Raw genomic sequence first — 18,694 nt, 5'->3', positions numbered from 1 at the left:
ATTTCATTTCCTCCTCCTCCTCTCTTTGGAAGAGCCGGTGCAAAGCAAGGCTCCGTCCGTGACCGGTGACGCGAAGCGGTGGCAGAAGACGAGAGCCGCGGCGGGATTCGCGATTCAGTGCCAGGCGCAGGGTCACCCGGTGCCGATGTTCAGGTATTATCGTTTTCGATCCTATAAGCGCGAACGTTGCAGAGCCGTTGGGAGCGAAGGGGCCGAAATTCTCGAGCGACGATCGCGTCAACTCGTTCGTTCGCGCCGCGGGAGGATCGTCCACGTTGCTTTGCCCTGCCCAAGGCTTCCCAGTTCCGTCGTTCAGGTAAAAGAAAAAAGAAAGATATCTCTCCTCTTCTTTTCGATTGCTATCCAGAGCCCGTGGGATCGAAGGCGCCCGCCTTCCAGAGCGACGCGAAAAGCGTCACTTACCTGAGAGCGGCGAGGTCCTCGGTCGCGATCACCTGCGCCGCTCAGGCGTCGCCTCCCCCGACCCACAGGTAATTCTCCTCTCCCCGTTTCTTTTTCGCACCATGGAAAGGCGGTGGCGCGCGCGTGAGAGACGAGGAGTCACCTTCTGTTTTCTCTGTTTCTTGAAAAAACCGTCAGAGCCGGCAGGCCGGGTGTCGCCCAAGTTTCCAAAGTCTGCCAAGTCGGACGCGTTCGAGGTGGCGAGCGGGGCCGTGGTCAGTTTGTTGTGCGACGCCCAGGCGTTCCCCGCTCCCGCGTTCAGGTCAGTGACTGGCAGGAGATTCGTTCGAGATTCGTTCATTCGCAGAGCCTGTGAACGGTGCCAAGCCGAGAGTCGCGTCCACGTCCAAGTACGACGTTCTCACCAGCCACGCGGACGGGCCGGTAACGATGCTTTGCCCGGCGCAGGGCCACCCTCTTCCAGCCTTTAGGTAATCGGGTCCGCGAATTATCTTCCTCTCCAATCGTGTTTCGTGTTCAGAGCCGGTGAGCGGCGCGCCGCCCAAAGTACCAGCCACGGCGAAAATAACCGTCCTCTCGTTGCCCGCGCGCGGTTCCGTGGCGGCGTTGTGCCAGGCGCAGGCGCACCCCTTGCCGATCTTCAGGTACGCTCGATGAGGGAATCTTGGCCGTCTCCCTTCCCTCCTTCCATTCGAACTTATCTTCGAGGCGTGAAGATATATATGTATATGTATATGAAGATCGATCGATCGGATCGGTGGCTCGGTTCATGGCGTTCCACGTCTTTTCTTTTAGACCCTGTCGGAAGTAGCCCTCCTCGATTGCCGCCTAGATCGAAATTCGACGGATTGGCAAAGGTGCAGGGGCAAGGTTTGACGTTGCTGTGCGAGGCTCAGGCCAGTCCTCCGCCTTTGTACAGGTGAGCGCCCGCTCCCGTCGATCGGTCTTCGTCCTTCCCTCCCTTCCATCTTTATCGACGCGCCTCTCCCCCTGCGTACTCGTTGCAGAGCCGCGGACCACTATGCGCCCGAACGTGCGGGACAACGACGTGACCGGTTTAAAGAGGGACGTCCTGGTCGATCGAACGGTGGGCCTTTCGTGTCCCGTCCAAGGTTTCCCAGCACCCACCTTCAGGTTATTATTACCCGAATGAACTCTTCGTCCCTTCGATTCGATTTCTGGGGAGGGGGGAGAGTCGGGAGAAAGGAAGGGCGGCGTTTGAATGGCGGTTGTTGCAGAGCCGACAGGCAACGTCGCGCCGCGTGTCGCCGGTGAACGTTACGAGGGCGGCAAGCTCGTCGACGTTCCTGGGCCGTCGATGGCTGCCCTCGACTGCACCACCCAGGGATCCCCCGTCCCAGCGACAAGGTACCCCTCCTCTCGCGTGTTTCAGAGGGCACGAGCAAGATAGCTCCGCGCACGTCGGGCAAGAAGTTCGAGAGGGAAGTGGTTTTGGCTGCTAGAGGTCAGGATGTCGCGTTGAGCCACTCGCTCCAAGGATTCCCCGTCCCCCTCGCAAGGTAGCATCCCTTCCCCTTCCCCCCTTCCCCGTCTCTCGCGGCTACGATCGTCGTCGTCGTCGTCTCGATAATCCAGGTTCGGATCATCGGCCTCGTCGGGTAAGTACGCATGCAATCATGTTTCGAAAGACACGTCTGAGATAGTCTGACCATGGAAGAGGAGAAGGAGAAGAAGAAGGTACGTAGAGGTTCATTTCTGGCGAGAAGGAGGGTCTCGTAAAGTAACTTTGATCGAAAGATAATTTTTGCAAAGAAAAGAACGTATAAGATCCTCCTCCTCGCGGAGAGCCAGAATTTTAATCTTAACGATCAACGATGAGAGGGTGACGAATCTAGAGAAAACGTAGAGAAAAGGACGAAACGAAGTCGTTTGTTTTTTCGGTCGACGAGTGAATCGTTGTTCACTCTATCCGGGCGATGAACCGAATATCGATTTCCAGAACCGTCCGGTCGTACTGGCCCAAAAGGGACTGGAGACGGCCTTAATAAGTACCGCGGGGTAGAGGGCGAGTCTCTGGCGCTGGCGTGTGCGGCACAAGGCTTTCCTGCCCCGATCTCTAGGTACAAACACACAAATTTCCGATATTATATATAGCTTCTCTTTTTTTTCTTTTGTTGTTGTTTGGTCGTTTGGTCTTGCTCCGCAGAGCACGGATCCTATTTTCGAAGCGTTCCATCCTTACCCTCTACCCCGGGTGTCGGGTGGCGGTAAATCCGCAAAAATCCGAGAAGTCGACGAGGAGGAACGAGTCTCGACGGAGAGGCGGAACGAGTACGGAGAGAGAGAGAGAGAGAGACGAATAGGGTGGAAATTGCCGCGAGAGAAAAAAAAGATGAGGGCGAAACGAGAACAGAGGTAGCCTCGAGTGGAAAAAGAGGAGGAAAGAGAGAGAAGGGAACACGGAGAGGAAAAGGAGAGAAAGAAAGGAATAAGCAGCTGTGAGATCTCGCGAACGATTTAAAGAAGAGAAGGAAACGGATGAGCGAGAGAGAGAAAGAGAGAGAGGATAATATCACAGGTTTCCTCGTCTCCGATAAGAATTTCGAATTCCTTTATCGGCGATTTTATTTCGCGCAACAAACTCGTGCTCGTTCTTCGTCCTCCTTCGTCGTCTCTCGTTTCTTTTCTTTTTCTTTTTTTTCATTCTCCGCGATTTTACGAGCGGCTGTTGAGAGAAAATGCGAAAGGAAAATGCGAAGAAAAGAAAAGAAAGAGGAAATTGCGGCGCGAGGGAAGGAAGAGAGGAGAGGAAAAAATTGGTGAAAATGGGAGAAAATTGGTTGGTTTTCAGCGCCAACTTGGAACCCCTCCCCCGTGGCGCACGCAACCCCCCACAGAGAATAGGTGACGGACGCTAGGCCGCGCGACTCTGAAAAGGATGCGGGCCCTCTTCTCCTTCGGTAACCTTCGGTGCCTGAGAGGGTGTCACCCCGATCAAACAGGGGCCAACAACAATGTTGCCCTGCACCTGCACACCTCCAATAAGATCCCACGATATCTGGCTGGTAAGTCCTCGCCACCTTCGTGCCTCCGTTCATCCGTTCGTGTTTTTTCACAACCACCACCACCACCACCACCACCACCACCCTCTCTTTCTCTCGCTTTGCCACAGGATTAATTTCGTCTTTCGTGATCTTGTCCCTCCCCCTCGTAATTGCAATGTCGCGCGATCTGTCTGTTTGCACAATTTTTTACATTTTCGTGTCGCTCGATTGCCTTCCTATCCCATCCCTTCTCTCTCTCTCTCTCTCTCTCTTCCCGGATCCGAGCTCCCCCATCTATGTGTATCTTTTTCTTTTCATTTTCAACGTGTCAAGCGTGTGGCAGGCAGCTTATTCCGATTTCGTTTCATCACGATCGAGAGAGAGCAGTTGCCACTTTTCTTTTTCTTTTTTTTTTTTCGAATCTTCTCGAGCTCTCTTCTCCGAATCCGTCGTCCCTCTTAGTCGGGAATTATATTTGCATTCGCTCACCACGTGGCGAGGATCGAGACTTGACCTCTTTTTAATCCCTTTAAATCGTCGCCGACGACGATCGCCTCTTTCTCTTCCCCCTTCGAGAACCGATCTCTCGCTCTCCGACATGCGAGTGTATATGAGAGAGAGAGAGAGAGAGAAACCTACGCTTCTTCTCTTTGCGCTTCTCTTTCCTTCCTTTTTTCTTTTTTTTTTTTCCCTCCCCACCCCTCCAGTAACCAAGTTGTCGCTGTTGTGTTGTTGTTCGCCAGCCTTCGTAATAAATCCCTCCACCCCCACCCCGTATCCCCTCCGACCTGCTCTGCTTCACGACCGCTATTTACGCTCCAGCTGTTGTCTCGAGCTCTCTTTTTCATTAAGTTTGCGTACTTGTGTCGTAGCGAGACACGCGCTAATGAGCCGGCAGTAGAGGCAAAAAGCCCGCGCCCAGAGACGCCCAAAGCCCTGCCTATATATATATATGTATGTATATACACACACACATATATATATATATACATATATATACTCGGAAGATGGGAAAGAAACTCGAAGCGAATAGAAACGCACCGATCGTGCGTGGCGACCTCTGAATACACACACACACACACACACACACACACACACACACACACACACACACACACACACACACACACACACACACACACACACACACACACACACACACACACACACACACAGAGAGAGAGAGAGAGAGAGAGAGAGAGAGAGAGAGAGAGAGAGAGAGAGAGAGAGAGAGACATACATACATACACATGTATATAACTCGATACACTCGGTTCATTTGAATTCATCTTCGTGTCGAACGTCTGTTTCTATTCGCTCGGTTCGTTTCCATCCGAAGGAAGGAAGGAAGGAAGGAAAGGATTTCTTTCTTTCGAGAAATTCGAGAAAAAAAAAATGCGGCCGACCGAATCGCAAATGACGAGAACGCCGCGCGCCATGTCTCGTTTCAGATGGTACAAGTTCATCGAGGGCTCGTCCCGCCGCCAACCGGTCCAATTGAACGAGCGCGTCCGCCAGGTTAGCGGGACACTGATCATCCGGGAGGCGCGTGTCGAGGATTCGGGAAAGTATCTTTGCATCGTGAACAACTCGGTGGGCGGGGAGAGCGTGGAGACGGTGTTGACGGTGACGGCGCCGTTGGGTGCGGAGATCGAGCCTAGCACGCAGACCATCGACTTCGGCAGACCTGCTACCTTCACTTGCAACGTGAGAGGGAATCCGATCAAGACCGTCTCGTGGCTCAAGGATGGGAAACCGCTTGGACTGGAGGAGGCTGTGCTGAGGATCGAGAGCGTGAAGAAGGAGGACAAGGGGATGTACCAGTGCTTCGTTAGAAACGATCAGGAGAGCGCGCAGGCCACGGCGGAACTCAAACTCGGTGGACGATGTGAGTTTTCTTATATAGGGGGGTGAATGGGATAGAGGGAAGGTTTTTCGTTCAATGCTAGATTTACGGGCGTTAAGTATATACCTTTTTTTTTTTCTTTTACTGAAATTTGTTTTTTTGACAAGTGTATATGATAATGTATATTATTTGAAATCTAAAATAACTTCGATACATTTTTTTACATGTAAATTTTGTCTTGGATATATTTTTTCCGTTGGATTTAACACTAGATTTACGGGTATTATGATAATGTATATTATTTGAAATCTAAAATAGATTTTTATTTACTGTTGTCTTCGATACATTTTTTTACATGTAAACTCTTTCTTAGATATATTCTTGCCGCATATATACTCATTGGATTGAGTATATATCTTTTTTTTTTTTTACTTAAATCCGTCTTTTTGACGAGTATATTAAAATGCAATTTTTTATAAATTATTTATTTAAAATCCAAAATAGATTTTTATTTATTTTTATTATGTATATTTTCAATACAGTTTTTATTCTGTCTTGGATGTTTATTTTCCGCATATATACTCGTTGGATTTAATGCAAATATATTTAGATCCCAGACAATGAATCGAAGTTAATATTTTGTTGGTCGGTCACTGTCCAACTTCTTCAAATTGAAGGAGAAAATTCTTTCGAGATATGTTTACTCCAAAGATCTCTTTATATGTAATATCCAGACTTAAAAACAATTATAAAACACGTGAAAGAGGCTATTTACAGGAGGATCCACGGTATTTTCTTCATTATCAGCATCTTTTATTTCACTTTCGTTTTCAATATTTGAAATAATATATTCTTTTTTTTTACTGTATATATTGCGATAATTTTCATTCGTGAATCTTCAATTTCGTTGATATTGTCAAATTTTTCCTTTCGAATAATTCGTTTATATCAGAATCCTTTTTATTATTCTTTTTTATCAATTCCATACTTTTCGAAGACTTAGCTAAATAGGCAAAATATTCATATTACGAAAATAAAATTTTTGCTAAGCTTCCAAATAGCACGTATTTTTTTTTTTTTTTTTTTTACAAAACGCGCTGTTGAAATTATCTCTTACATGAAACTATTCTTTCAATAAAATTATAAGACAGATTCTCTTTCAAAAATCACTTCTTTTCTCTGCAAAATTCACCATTGAAAAGATTATTCGTTATCACATCACAATTCCAATGTATTTATTCTCATTTCATTTTTCTTATTTATAATCAATTTACATAAATCAACCCGTCGAATTGACGTCGCTTTTGCATAAAAATAATTATACATCATCATCAGAAATAATAAATAATCCAAAAAAAAAAAGGAATAGAAATATATACATGCTGCATTATCGTATCATTAAAAACCAATAATATAACATCCAAAGAATAACACTCAGAATTTTTAAAATCGAAGATCCGCGAAACCTATCGTTAAGATTTTAGATCACTCGTTTCCATTTAAACGGAGGCAGTTTTGATCGCAAATATTTCTCACACCCGCAGTCGAACCCCCGCAGATTCGCCAGGCATTCGCCGAGGAGACGCTTCAACCGGGACCTAGCATGTTCCTGAAATGCGTGGCTAGCGGTAATCCGACCCCCGAGATCACCTGGGAACTCGACGGCAAACGTTTGTCCAACACGGAACGGCTTCAGGTTGGCCAATACGTGACGGTGAACGGCGACGTGGTCTCCCATCTCAACATATCCAGCACTCACACGAACGACGGTGGATTGTACAAATGTATCGCAGCTTCCAAGGCAAGGCAAATCCTTCCTCCTTCACCCTTCACGAGAATTGAAAAAAGGAAAAAAAAATAATTAATCTCGAATTGCGATGGTTTACAGGTCGGATCGGCGGAACACTCGGCGCGTCTCAACGTCTACGGTCTCCCATTCATTCGCCACATGGACAAGAAGGCTATAGTTGCCGGTGAAACTCTTCGCGTCACTTGCCCGGTTGCCGGATACCCGATCGAGAGCATCGTGTGGGAGAGGGACACGAGGGTGTTGCCGATCAACAGGAAACAAAAAGTCTTCCCGAACGGTACCCTCATCATCGAGAACGTGGAGAGGATGAGCGACCAGGCTACCTACACGTGCGTCGCGAGAAACGCTCAAGGTTACAGCGCTAGGGGAACGTTGGAGGTTCAAGTGATGGGTAAGTTTCTTCGTATCCCTTCTTACTTTCGACGAGTTACCGATCGAGTCTTATTCGCGATTAAATTCGACCGAGATTCGAGAAACATGATATATATATGTATTTTCGAAAGAGTAGCTTTTTCTTTATTATTTTTTTTTTTTTGAACGAAGAAACGCGTACGTTCGATATACAAATAATGAATCGTATCTCGCGTTAAAAAACGTTCTTTTCAGGTTGTATCCAGGTGTTAGACGATTCGACGAACGTTACATACGATAAACGTTTCTTATCTTGCAGCTCTAATATAACCACTCTTTCAGCGAATCCCGACGCTTATCGACGATCTCGATAAGATCGAATTACCGGTAATCCGATAATCGTCGAAAGATCGGTGTAGCACGCGCGAGAAAAATCGAGAGAAATCGCGCGACACGGACACGGACCCCGTCAATGGAACGCTCTTGCTATATCCGCGCGTCTGTCGAAAAGATGCTTCTCGTTGGAATGTTGGTATGGCGGTGGCTACGCGCACCGACCGTAAGAAAAGTTTAATGCATCCTCGCGTTTTCGAATCGAATGCTGCACAGAGTACCGTGTCCCTGAATCGACGTACGCGTACATCGACGGGTTAATGGATCGGCTTCCCTCGTTTTCTTTTCGTCTCTCATTCGTCCAGTAACAGCAAAAAAGAAAAAAGAAAAAGAGTGGAGAACGCAGCCGATCCATCGACGTCGAAACACGTCGGTACACGTGACGTACACGACACACCTGTCATCACACGTCCATACATCGATCCTCCACCCTCAGTGCCGCCCACGATACAGCAGTTCTCGTTCACCAAGCTACCGATGAACGCCGGGGAGTTCGCAAACCTGCAGTGTATCGTACCGACCGGTGACCTGCCTTTGAACATACGTTGGAGCTATCCCGGAGAGGAGATGGGCGGTTCCTCGGGCGTGCTTGCCAAGAAGGTCGCGGATCGCGTTAGCATGCTCATGATCTCGGTCATCACCGCGAGACACGCGGGGGAGTACGTTTGCACCGCCGAAAACGCGGCTGGAACCGCGTCCCACTCAACCACGCTCACCGTCAATGGTTCGGGACTATTATCCTCTCCTATATCTTTTTCTTTTATATACGCGTGTATATATACATATATATACACGTTTATCTTTCGTTTTCTGCACAATTCTGGTAAAAAGACAGCACCGTAGAAAAACCCTCTTCCACTCCCTCTCCTTCCTTCTCCTCTCTCTCCCGAGACGACATTAGATTAATCGGCAATTGGAGAGAGATTAATCGATTACACACAGTTGGACCGCAGCTTCTACCGATCGCATTCAATGCCGAGGTCGCCAACTCGGGTGACTCCGTGTCCGTACCTTGCTCGATCTTGAAGGGCGACATGCCCATGGATATATCGTGGGCGTTCAACGGCGTAGCGATCGACACGTCGAGAGACCCTAGTATCACCGTGACGAGGATCAGCAAACATCTGAGCACGCTGAGCATCGACGGCGTATCAGCGAGGCACGCCGGGGAGTACGCCTGCTCCGCGTCGAATCTCGCCGGTTCCGTCAGTCGATCGGCGACCTTGACGGTCAACGGTACGGATTTCGATCTTCCTCCTCTTTCTCCTCCTCCTTCTCCTCCCTCCTTCGCTTCCTTCATCCGTCCATCCACCGTTGTCTCCTTTCGAAAGGATCGAATCGATCACCCTCTCTTTTCTTTCTTCGAGCTTCCGCCTTCTCACCGCCATACCAACCAGTAGAAACGTTAGATGGAAGAAAGATGGATCGTTATCGAGCAGCTGCTTCATCGGCCCCTCCTCGCTCCTTTCTGCTCGTCAATTTTCCAGTTGCCCCGCAAATACTGCCGTTCGCTTTCGGGGACGAGGCGGCCAGCTGGGGCGAGTTAGTCTCCGTTACTTGTTCTGTGGCCAAGGGCGATCAACCGCTCGAGATATCTTGGGCGTTTAACGGGACCCCGATCGGCAGCCACCACGGATCCGACGTCGTCATAGGAAGCACCAACAAGAAAAACAGCGTGCTCACTATCGAGTCGGTCGCGGCGAGCCACGCCGGGGAATATACGTGTTCCGCGTCGAATCGCGCCGGCGCCACCACGCATTCTTCCCGGCTAACCGTGAACGGTACATGCGTGATTCCATCGCACGTAAAGAAAAAAAAAAGAAAGGAAAAGAAGGAAAACCTTCTCCTCCCTCTCTCTATCCCTTTTTCTCCCTCCCCTCCTGTCGTTCCTTATCGGATCTGTGCGCGGATGATGAAGCGGATGGAAGCGCTGCGAACCCTTCTCTCACCCTTTTCTTTTCTTTCCTTTCCGCGTCGGTCGCGCAGTCGCGCCACAGATCCTCCAGTTCTCTTTCGGCGACGATCCGCTCAACTCGGGGGAGATGCTGTCGGTTTCTTGCACGATCGTGAAAGGCGACTTCCCGGTCAATTTGACGTGGACGTTCGACGACACCCCCGTAGACTCGAGCAGGCAGGACGTTAATATCATAACTAATAAGAGGGTCAGCTTCTTGAGCATCGACAGCGTTGCGGCGAGGCATGCAGGAAGATACAAGTGCATCGCGTCTAATGCCGCCGGATCCGACAGCCACACGGCCGTCCTCTCGGTCAACGGTATCTCTCTCCTCCTCTCTCTCTCTCTCTCTCGACTTGTATCTCGAGTATTGTTACGATAAATCTTGCCAATTGTGTTACGAACGTGGCTGTTAAAGAGCGCGCCGACCCATTCGACGAGGGGTAACGATCTTCCTCCTCCTCCTTCTCCTCGTCCTTCTCTTCTTTCGATCCCAGATAAATCGGTCGGCGCGTTTTTCAATCGCTTTTGTACTCGCTCTCTCTCTCTCTCTCTCTTTCTCTGGTAACTTGTTGTACTTCCGCAGTATAGTGTAACGATGTTTATCAAGAAGAAAAAACGTTGTCTACCAACGCCGTCGTAGATGATCGTAATATCTTTACCAAAGATTCGAGGCGACGGCGGAGGTGACAAGACAAGGATTTCTTCCGCTTTTTCCTTTCCCTTTCCCTTCTTTTCTTCACAATCTCATCCTTCATACTCATTCTATTACTTTCCCTTCGACGATCCACGCGAATTATCTTCTTCCCCTCTTCTCGAAAAAGCTCCGCGTTGATTCAAAGGCCGTTCGCTACTTGCGCTACTTGCAGTGGGGCCCCAACTGGCCCCGTTCACGTTCGGCGACGAGGCGGCGAACGCGGGGGAGATGGCCACCGTTCAGTGTGCCGTGATCAAGGGCGATCTGCCTGTGAGGATCGCCTGGTCGCTGAACGGCAGGCGTGTCGAGGCGGGGCGCGAGCACGAAATTCCCGACATCGTGGTGACAAGGAGCAGCAAACGGATCAGCACGCTCACCATAGACTCGGTTGCCGCGAGACACGCGGGCGAGTACTCGTGCACAGCGACCAACGAGGCCGGATCCGCGACGCACGTCTCGGTCCTCTCGGTGAACGGTACGCCCTACAACAGTCGAGGCCTTGTTGTTGTTACGGGGGGGCGATCGGGTGGTGGTGGCGGGCGAACCGATCGGGTGGTTGGTCGGCTGTGCGATGCACGGGGGAGGGCAATACGCGACGTTGTTACAGTGATGGTGAAAAAATATGGAGGTGTGTATATATGTTTATGAAATTGTGGGGTAGTTTTGGTGGATTCGAAGAGGTGAAAAAAGTTCGATGAGGAGTTGATCGAGGAGTTGTAAGCATTTTCGGAATAAATATACTTTTTTATATGCAATTGATAATTCAAAAGATAAATTATTTTTATTATTAAAATCAATTTGTCTATTTATATTTCAGGATACAATTTATAAGATAATGTAACTATGCAACATTTTTTATATCATTTGAGACAAAAATTTTAATTGTGCAAATTAGTTATTTTTTATTCGAAATAAGTTTTTGTTAAATAACAAAAATAATCAATTGTACATAAAAAAGTATATTTACCTCTATCTAATACAAATTTAAAATCCTCATAATTCCTTAATTAAACTTTATCGGATATACTTTTTTTATCATAAGAATCCATAGGTATCCCACATTTTTATAAACACTCTGTATATACACACACATATAAATTATGACTATTCCTTTCGTGGTTCTTCCATCCGAGATATATACTACCTGTACTAGTGCACGTATACCGTACACCGGTATGTTTTCATTTAAACGACACTCGCGTGTATCGACACGTTTCCACGCCATCTGTCTAGCCGATTGTTATCACGTCGACAGTGCCGCCGCGCATCGCCCCGTTCGAAATGGCCGACAGGGCCGTGAATTGGGGCGATTCCGTGTCGGCTGTGTGCACCGTGGTCAACGGGGATTCCCCGCTCGAGATCAGCTGGGCCCTCGATTCCATGCCTATCGACGAGAGCCACCGGATATCCGTGATCACTAAGAAAAGGAACAGCCTGCTGTCCATCGATTCGGCCAGCCCGAGTCACGCGGGAACGTACACTTGCGTAGCTTCGAACGAGGCCGGTGCCACCAGCTATTCGGCGGAATTGACGGTGAACGGTACACTTAACGCTACACTCGACAGACACTTTCGAAATAAACGAACTCGTGTATATCTCCCCTCCTTCTTTCGATCCTTCTCGTCGCTTCTTTCGCTTCTCCGAGCAAGGTGGTCTCTCTGGGGGAGGGGGTGGGGATCTCTCTCTCTTCGTGAAAAGAGAGAGAGAAATAGACAGATGGATGGATAGCAGAGAGAAAGAAAGTGTTGGGTTGCAGTCGCACCGCAGATAGCTCCGTTCGTGATCACCGAGGAGCCGGCTAACTGGGGCGACTCGATTTCCGTGGTGTGCGCCATCCTCAAGGGCGACTTACCGATCGAGATCTCGTGGGCGTTGAACGGCGAGCCGATCGGCCGCGATCGTTCCGATATTAATATTCTGGCGACCACGAAAAAGAATAGCATCCTTAGCATCGAGTCGGTCGCCGCGAGGCACGCGGGGGAGTACACGTGTTCGGCGTCCAACAAGGCTGGAGCGACCAGTCATTCGGCCATCCTCGCCGTGAACGGTACAATTTTTTTTTTTTCTTTCTTCTCCCTCCTCTCCTTGCGCTCCTTCTTCTTCAACCACCCCTTCCTCTTCTTTTCCTATCCTAGGTGTCGGTGGTGGTCGAGGCTTGGAATTTTTTCGAGCGAGGGCCCAATATTGTTGCACGTGTATGAAAATCGTGTTTGACCGGATCGATCGATCCTCGTTCGTCCTTCAGTTGCGCCCGAGATAGCTCCGTTCGTGATCAGCGAGAGACCGGCTAACTGGGGGGACACGGTCACCGCAACCTGCACCATGTTGAAAGGCGATCCTCCGATACAGATCGAGTGGGCCCTGAACGGCGAGCCGATCTCCCACGATTATTCCGATATATCGATCGCGACCAGCAGGCGTGTCAGCTTGCTCACTATTGACGCTGTGACGGCCAGTCACGCCGGGGAGTACACCTGCATGGCGAGCAACGCCGCCGGTGGCACGAGTTTTACCGCGACTTTGGCCGTCAACGGTACACAAATATACACACGTGCTCTCTCTCTCTCTCTCTCTCTCCTTGATTCATCTCCATCTCTTTGCTTCTCTCTCTCTCTCTCGATATCTGCATGCGCGATACAAACTCTCTAACAGATCTAAATTTCCATTCTTTTCCTCGTCCAATCTCCCTCTTCCTTCTTTTCATTTCATTCCATCAGAAAGTCATGGACGCCGATTATTCAAGCATCATCGTCGATCACGAAAGCTCGTTACGCTCTTTTTCTAATATACAAATATATATATAAATATACATATATTATGTTGACTACAGTTGCACCGGAAATCGTGGCGTTCGATATCGGAGAGGGGCCAGCGAATTGGGGGGACACCGTGACGGCAACGTGCACGGTGGTGAAAGGGGATCACCCGATCCAGATAGAGTGGGCGTTGAACGGCGAGCCGATCTCGCGTAATCATTACGACATATCGATAGTAAACACCAGCAAGCGGGTCAGCCTGCTGACGATCGACGGTGTGACAGCGAGACACGCGGGAGAGTACACGTGCTCTGTCAGCAACGCAGCCGGTGGGACGAGTTATTCCGCAACTCTCGCCGTCAACGGTACACCAAATCCTCCGCGATCTCGATCTCTTCTCTTTTTTCGTGCATGCACGCAACCATCTTCCTTCCTTCCCTCCTTCCTTCCTGTATCCTACCTCGTCGAAGGGGAGAGAAGGGTATATCTCGAACGAGAACGAATTCGTTTCCCTTTCTCGTTCTCGAGGAATGAGACGAATCAAGATTGGATTCAACAAGATTGTGCTAAAGCAAGTTTCCGTTGTCGTTGTAGTTGCGCCGCATATAGGGCCGTTCTCGATCAGTGACGGACCGGCAAACTCGGGCGACATGGTCTCGGCTACCTGTTCGATAATGAAAGGCGACTTTCCGGTAGAGATCGTGTGGAAGTTTAACGGTAGGGCGATAGGTTTCAACGATCCGGACTTAACTATCACGAGGATCAATAAACATATGAGCGCACTGAGCATCGAGTCCGTTGCGGCGAGACACGCGGGCGAGTATACGTGCGTCGCGACGAACAGGGCTGGAAACGTCACCCACTCGACCACGTTGGCTGTGAACGGTATATATACCGAAAGAAACAAGCACGCTTGCACGTCAAACGAGTTTTGCACATCGCCTAATTAAAAAGAATAAAAACAGAGTGAAAAAAGAAAGAAGAAAGATTATCGATCCCGATCGTCCCTTCCTTCCACCTCTCCTTCCCTCCCCTCCCCCTTGTCGTACGACGAAACGAGAAACTCCTTCCTTCATACACACGCACACACATATATATTTCGGTTATTTTCGGTGTATCGCGTAACTCGAGTGGCGGCCATTTTCCCAGTTGCACCGCAGATCTTTCCATTCACGTTCGGCGACGAGCCGGTGAACTCGGGAGAAGCGATCTCGGCGACCTGCTCGATCCTGAAGGGAGACTTCCCTATGGACATTAGCTGGGCGTTCGACGGTACGCCCATCGATCCCGAGAGAAGCGATCAGTACACGATCACGAAGAGCAAGCGGCTGAGCGTGTTGGCGATCGACGCCGTGGCGGCAAGGCACGCGGGCGAATACACTTGCACCGCGTCGAACAGGGCTGGAGCCTCGAGCCACACGGCCGCATTGGCCGTGAACGGTAATAGTAGCGTGCTATGCTATGCGACGATCTACACGTAGGAGGCGCACCTCTTCTCAGACTCTCTTCTCTCTTTTCTCGTCCACTTCTCGCTTCTTCTTCGCTTTCGTCATCTCCCGTCATCCCTGCGTCGTACAATCCTCGCGCGATCGAACGGGAGGAGGAGGGGGCACTCGTGGCTTTGACCGGGTATTTTTCAGTTGCGCCGCAGATCGCGCCGTTCTCGATCGGTGACGAGCCCGCGAATTGGGGAGAAGCGGTCTCGGCAGTGTGCACCATCGTAAAGGGGGACCTGCCCATCGAGCTGGCCTGGGCCCTGAACGGTGAGCCTATCTCGGCCAACGATCGCCCCGATATCACTATATCGAGCACCGGGAAACGCGTCAGTCTGATGACCATCGAGGCTGTGAGCGGCAGCCACGCCGGGGAATATACGTGTACCGCCTCGAACGCGGCAGGAGCGACCAGCTATTCGGCCACCTTGGCCGTAAACGGTACAGAGAACCGTACCTCCCTTTCCGCTATTGCGCCATATCGTATATATATATAGATACGAATACCGCTCTCTCTATCTATCTGTCTGTCTATCTATCTATCTATCTATCTATCTCCTTTCACTGGCACGCGTCCGTCGAGAAAACGTTTCCTTTCTCCCCGCCTCCACCGTCTTTTCTTTAAAATAGTTCCATCTTATCTCCCGTCTTTCTCCTGTTTGCTCGCTACTTGATCGATCGATACGGAAGGATTCGTACGAACCGACCGAGACCGCGGCTACGAGTATTGAAATAGCTTTTCGGATGTTGTTTCTAGTCGCTCCGCAGATCGCCCCGTTTTCCATCAACGAGGAACCGGCCAATTGGGGTGAACAAATTTCGGCGGTATGTAGCGTGTTGAAAGGTGATCCTCCCATCGAGATACGATGGAGTTTGAACGGGGAACCTATCACGCGCTCTAGCCATCCGGATATAACTATCACGAAAACCGGGAAAAAGAACTCTCTCCTAGTCATCGACTCAGTCACCGCGCATCACGCAGGCGAATATACTTGCGTAGCGAGCAACTTGGTGGGATCCGTCAGCCGTTCGGCAGAATTATCGGTGAACGGTATTACGAAGTCACAGCATTATAATCATCGCACGATATGATTACTCATCGAAGACCTTTTCCCTTCCTTTTCCAATCCTCCTTTTCCAATCCTCTTTTTCCACTCCTTTTCTCGCATTTACTCATCGAGCGCCCGTTCGATCTCTCTGACAACGCGGACGCGTTGCTGGTTGCTCGCAGTCTCGCCGCAGATCGCGCCGATCTCGTTCGGCGACGAGCCAGTGAACGCCGGGGACCTGGTCTCGGTACAGTGCGTGGTGACCAAAGGCGACTCCCCTCTCGAGATCGCTTGGACCTTCGATAACCAGCCTATCAGATCCGATCGGATGGACGTGATCGTGTCCAACTCCGGGAAACGCGTCAAACAGCTGACCATCGAGTCCGTGGCTGCGAGGCATGCGGGGGAGTACACCTGCGTCGCCTCGAACGCGGCTGGATCGACCTCCCACTCGGCCAAATTGGACGTCAACGGTACACAACGTCCAGACATTCTTCTCGTCGCGAGATCTCCCTTCCCGCTCCTCTCCCCTTCCCCTTCCTCCGCTTTTCATCTCCCTCTCTCTCCTTTTTCTCGCCTCGCGAAAATTCGGAAGGGAGGGGAAGGAAGAGAGAGATTTTCTCGATCGATCCTCGATCCAGGAGTTTGCAAGGCCGACGCTCTCTTTTCTTCTTTTTTTTTCTTCTTCTTTCAGTTCTTTTCTGTTTCCAGTCATTCCGAAATTATTGCCGTTCACGTTCGGCGAGAAACCGCTTAACTCGGGTCAAGTAGTAACCGTACCGTGCGCCGTGGTCGAGGGCGATCAACCCTTGAAGCTTCGCTGGACCTTAAACGGTCATTCGATCTCGCCCCACTCTGGAATCTCGATCGTGGATCTCGGCGGACGGGGCGCCATACTCAGCATAGGATCCGTCCAGGCAACGCACGCTGGAACGTACACGTGTATCGCGGAAAACCTTGCCGGAAGGCACGAGCTCTCGGCCGATCTCATTGTCAACGGTGCTTAAAATCTGCCCATCTATATATATATATACCATTATATATATATATATATACCATTTAATATAATAGATCTTGTTAATTCGAATACGTCTTCACACACGCTTGTCGTACTATATCTTTTTCTTTTTCTTTTTTTTTCTTTCGAGAAAAACCTCCCCTTCCTCAAAAATTATCCATATCCAGTAGCCATGTACTTGCTCGAATATATGTATATATATATATATGTGTATATCAACACACATATATATATATATTCGATTCCAAACGATACGAGATACATATATCCATTTGACTGTATCCGACTATATCCCCTCCCTGTCCTCCTCCCTCCTCTTCCTCCCTCCCCCGCCCAAAGTAAATCAAGCGAAGTGTGTCGTATGCACGGCTGTACTGTAGATATGTCGATCTGTCTCTATCTCTCGGCAGTCGCCCCGCATCTGCAGCCGTTCACATTCGACGAGGCGAACTCCGGCGATCTGATAATCGTCCATTGCGCGGTCGTGAAGGGGGACACGCCGATTTCGCTCAAGTGGTTGTTCGAGGGACGCCATTTAGAAGTAGGCGACGGAGTTGGTATCACCGCGTTGGGGGATAGAGTGTCCGCACTGACGATCCCCGCGGTCAGGGGAGAGCACGCCGGGGAGTATGCTTGCGTCGCCGATAATCCAGCCGGTCGTGCTAGGCACAGCGCCCATCTAAAAGTGAACGGTACAGAACACGCCGCAACTCTGTTGTTCAGTTGAGATCAAATATTGGCCATATATATTGTATCGGAGCATATAGCATATTATCGAAGAGATAAATAATATCGGAGCGAACGTTGCGCCACGATTGATTGAAATTGAATTGATGATATTTGGAGAATATCGGCATGATGTTGTGATCCAGCCGTGTTTATTTATCGTATAATTTATTATTATTGGTTATTATTACGCGTAGACACGCTGTAAATTGTTTCCTTCTTTCTTTTTCCTACGTGTTTATTTTATGTGTGTATATATATATATATATATATATATATATATATATATATATATACCGGGCAGGTATAGCGTGAAACTTTCTTTTTCTTTTTTTTTTTTCTTCTTTTCTTCGTTAATTCGATTAATTGTTATTCCGCTCTTCGTATTTCGTAGTTCGAGTAGTACATAATATATGTGTATATATATATGTATGTACATATACATATATACGTATATACTTTTGAAAGAGAAGCAAAGAGAACGTCTCTACCATTGTCTGCTGTTGATTGTTGTAATAGCGTAATATACGTAACATTATATTGAATATTGTTCTTCTTCTTTCTTTCTTTTTTTTTTTTCTTTTTTTGGAAAGTCTGCATTTGCCCGACTGTCCGACTCTTTCTTTCTTTACACATATAATTATCATCCCGCATCGTTTGTTTCGAAGCATCATCGTTTAGGTAGGTCGCTCGGCCGAGTATAGCTTTTGGACCACAGTCCCCCACTCTCGTTATCCTTGGGCTACCAATGATCAAAGGTAATTTGTCCGTAGTTCAGGACGAGCTAAACTTCCCCTCCCCTTCGTTCCCACGTCCAACTCTCTCTCTCTCTCTCGTTTTCTCCTTTCTCCCACACACGTAACACACGCTCACGCGCGCACTGCGTCTCGTCTTTCTCTCTCTCTCTCTCTTCTCTCTCTGTCTTTCCGGCTGTCTGCCTCTTCTCGATCCTTTCCCTCGCGCGAAACGAAAAACGTGGGCGTCCATTCGAGGAGGAGAAATTAGAGGAAAAGGAATGGGAAATCAGTTGGGTGATCTGACGATGATCAACGACGACGAGATCCATCGAGGATGTGTATGCGTGGTGGATCTAGCTGCGGATACTGATCGTTCCAGTCTTGCCACGGATCAGTCCGTTCGATTTTGGCGATCAACCGATTTACGCGGGGCAGG

At 49.1% G+C, this 18,694-nt stretch overlaps 1 protein-coding gene across 51 annotated transcripts in view; it reads left to right on the top strand.

The window, feature by feature from the left end:
* The window catches only part of Dscam (Down syndrome cell adhesion molecule), a 60,375-nt gene that overhangs the window by 29,416 nt on the left and 12,265 nt on the right, over positions 1-18,694 (top strand). For 23 of the 51 annotated variants that reach the window (XM_026439945.1, XM_026439917.1, XM_026439914.1 and 20 more), the window contains 4 exons: positions 4,880-5,316; positions 6,819-7,075; positions 7,163-7,475; positions 10,652-10,954. In XM_026439945.1, coding sequence (XP_026295730.1) covers positions 4,880-5,316; positions 6,819-7,075; positions 7,163-7,475; positions 10,652-10,954 — 1,310 coding nt within the window. 51 annotated transcript variants of the gene reach the window in all.

The sequence above is a fragment of the Apis mellifera genome, linkage group LG4 (genome assembly GCF_003254395.2).
Source record: "Apis mellifera strain DH4 linkage group LG4, Amel_HAv3.1, whole genome shotgun sequence".
In the NCBI taxonomy this organism is placed as follows: domain Eukaryota; kingdom Metazoa; phylum Arthropoda; class Insecta; order Hymenoptera; family Apidae; genus Apis; species Apis mellifera.
Note: the sequence above shows the minus strand (reverse complement) of the source record. Positions and strands in the feature narration are given on the sequence as shown.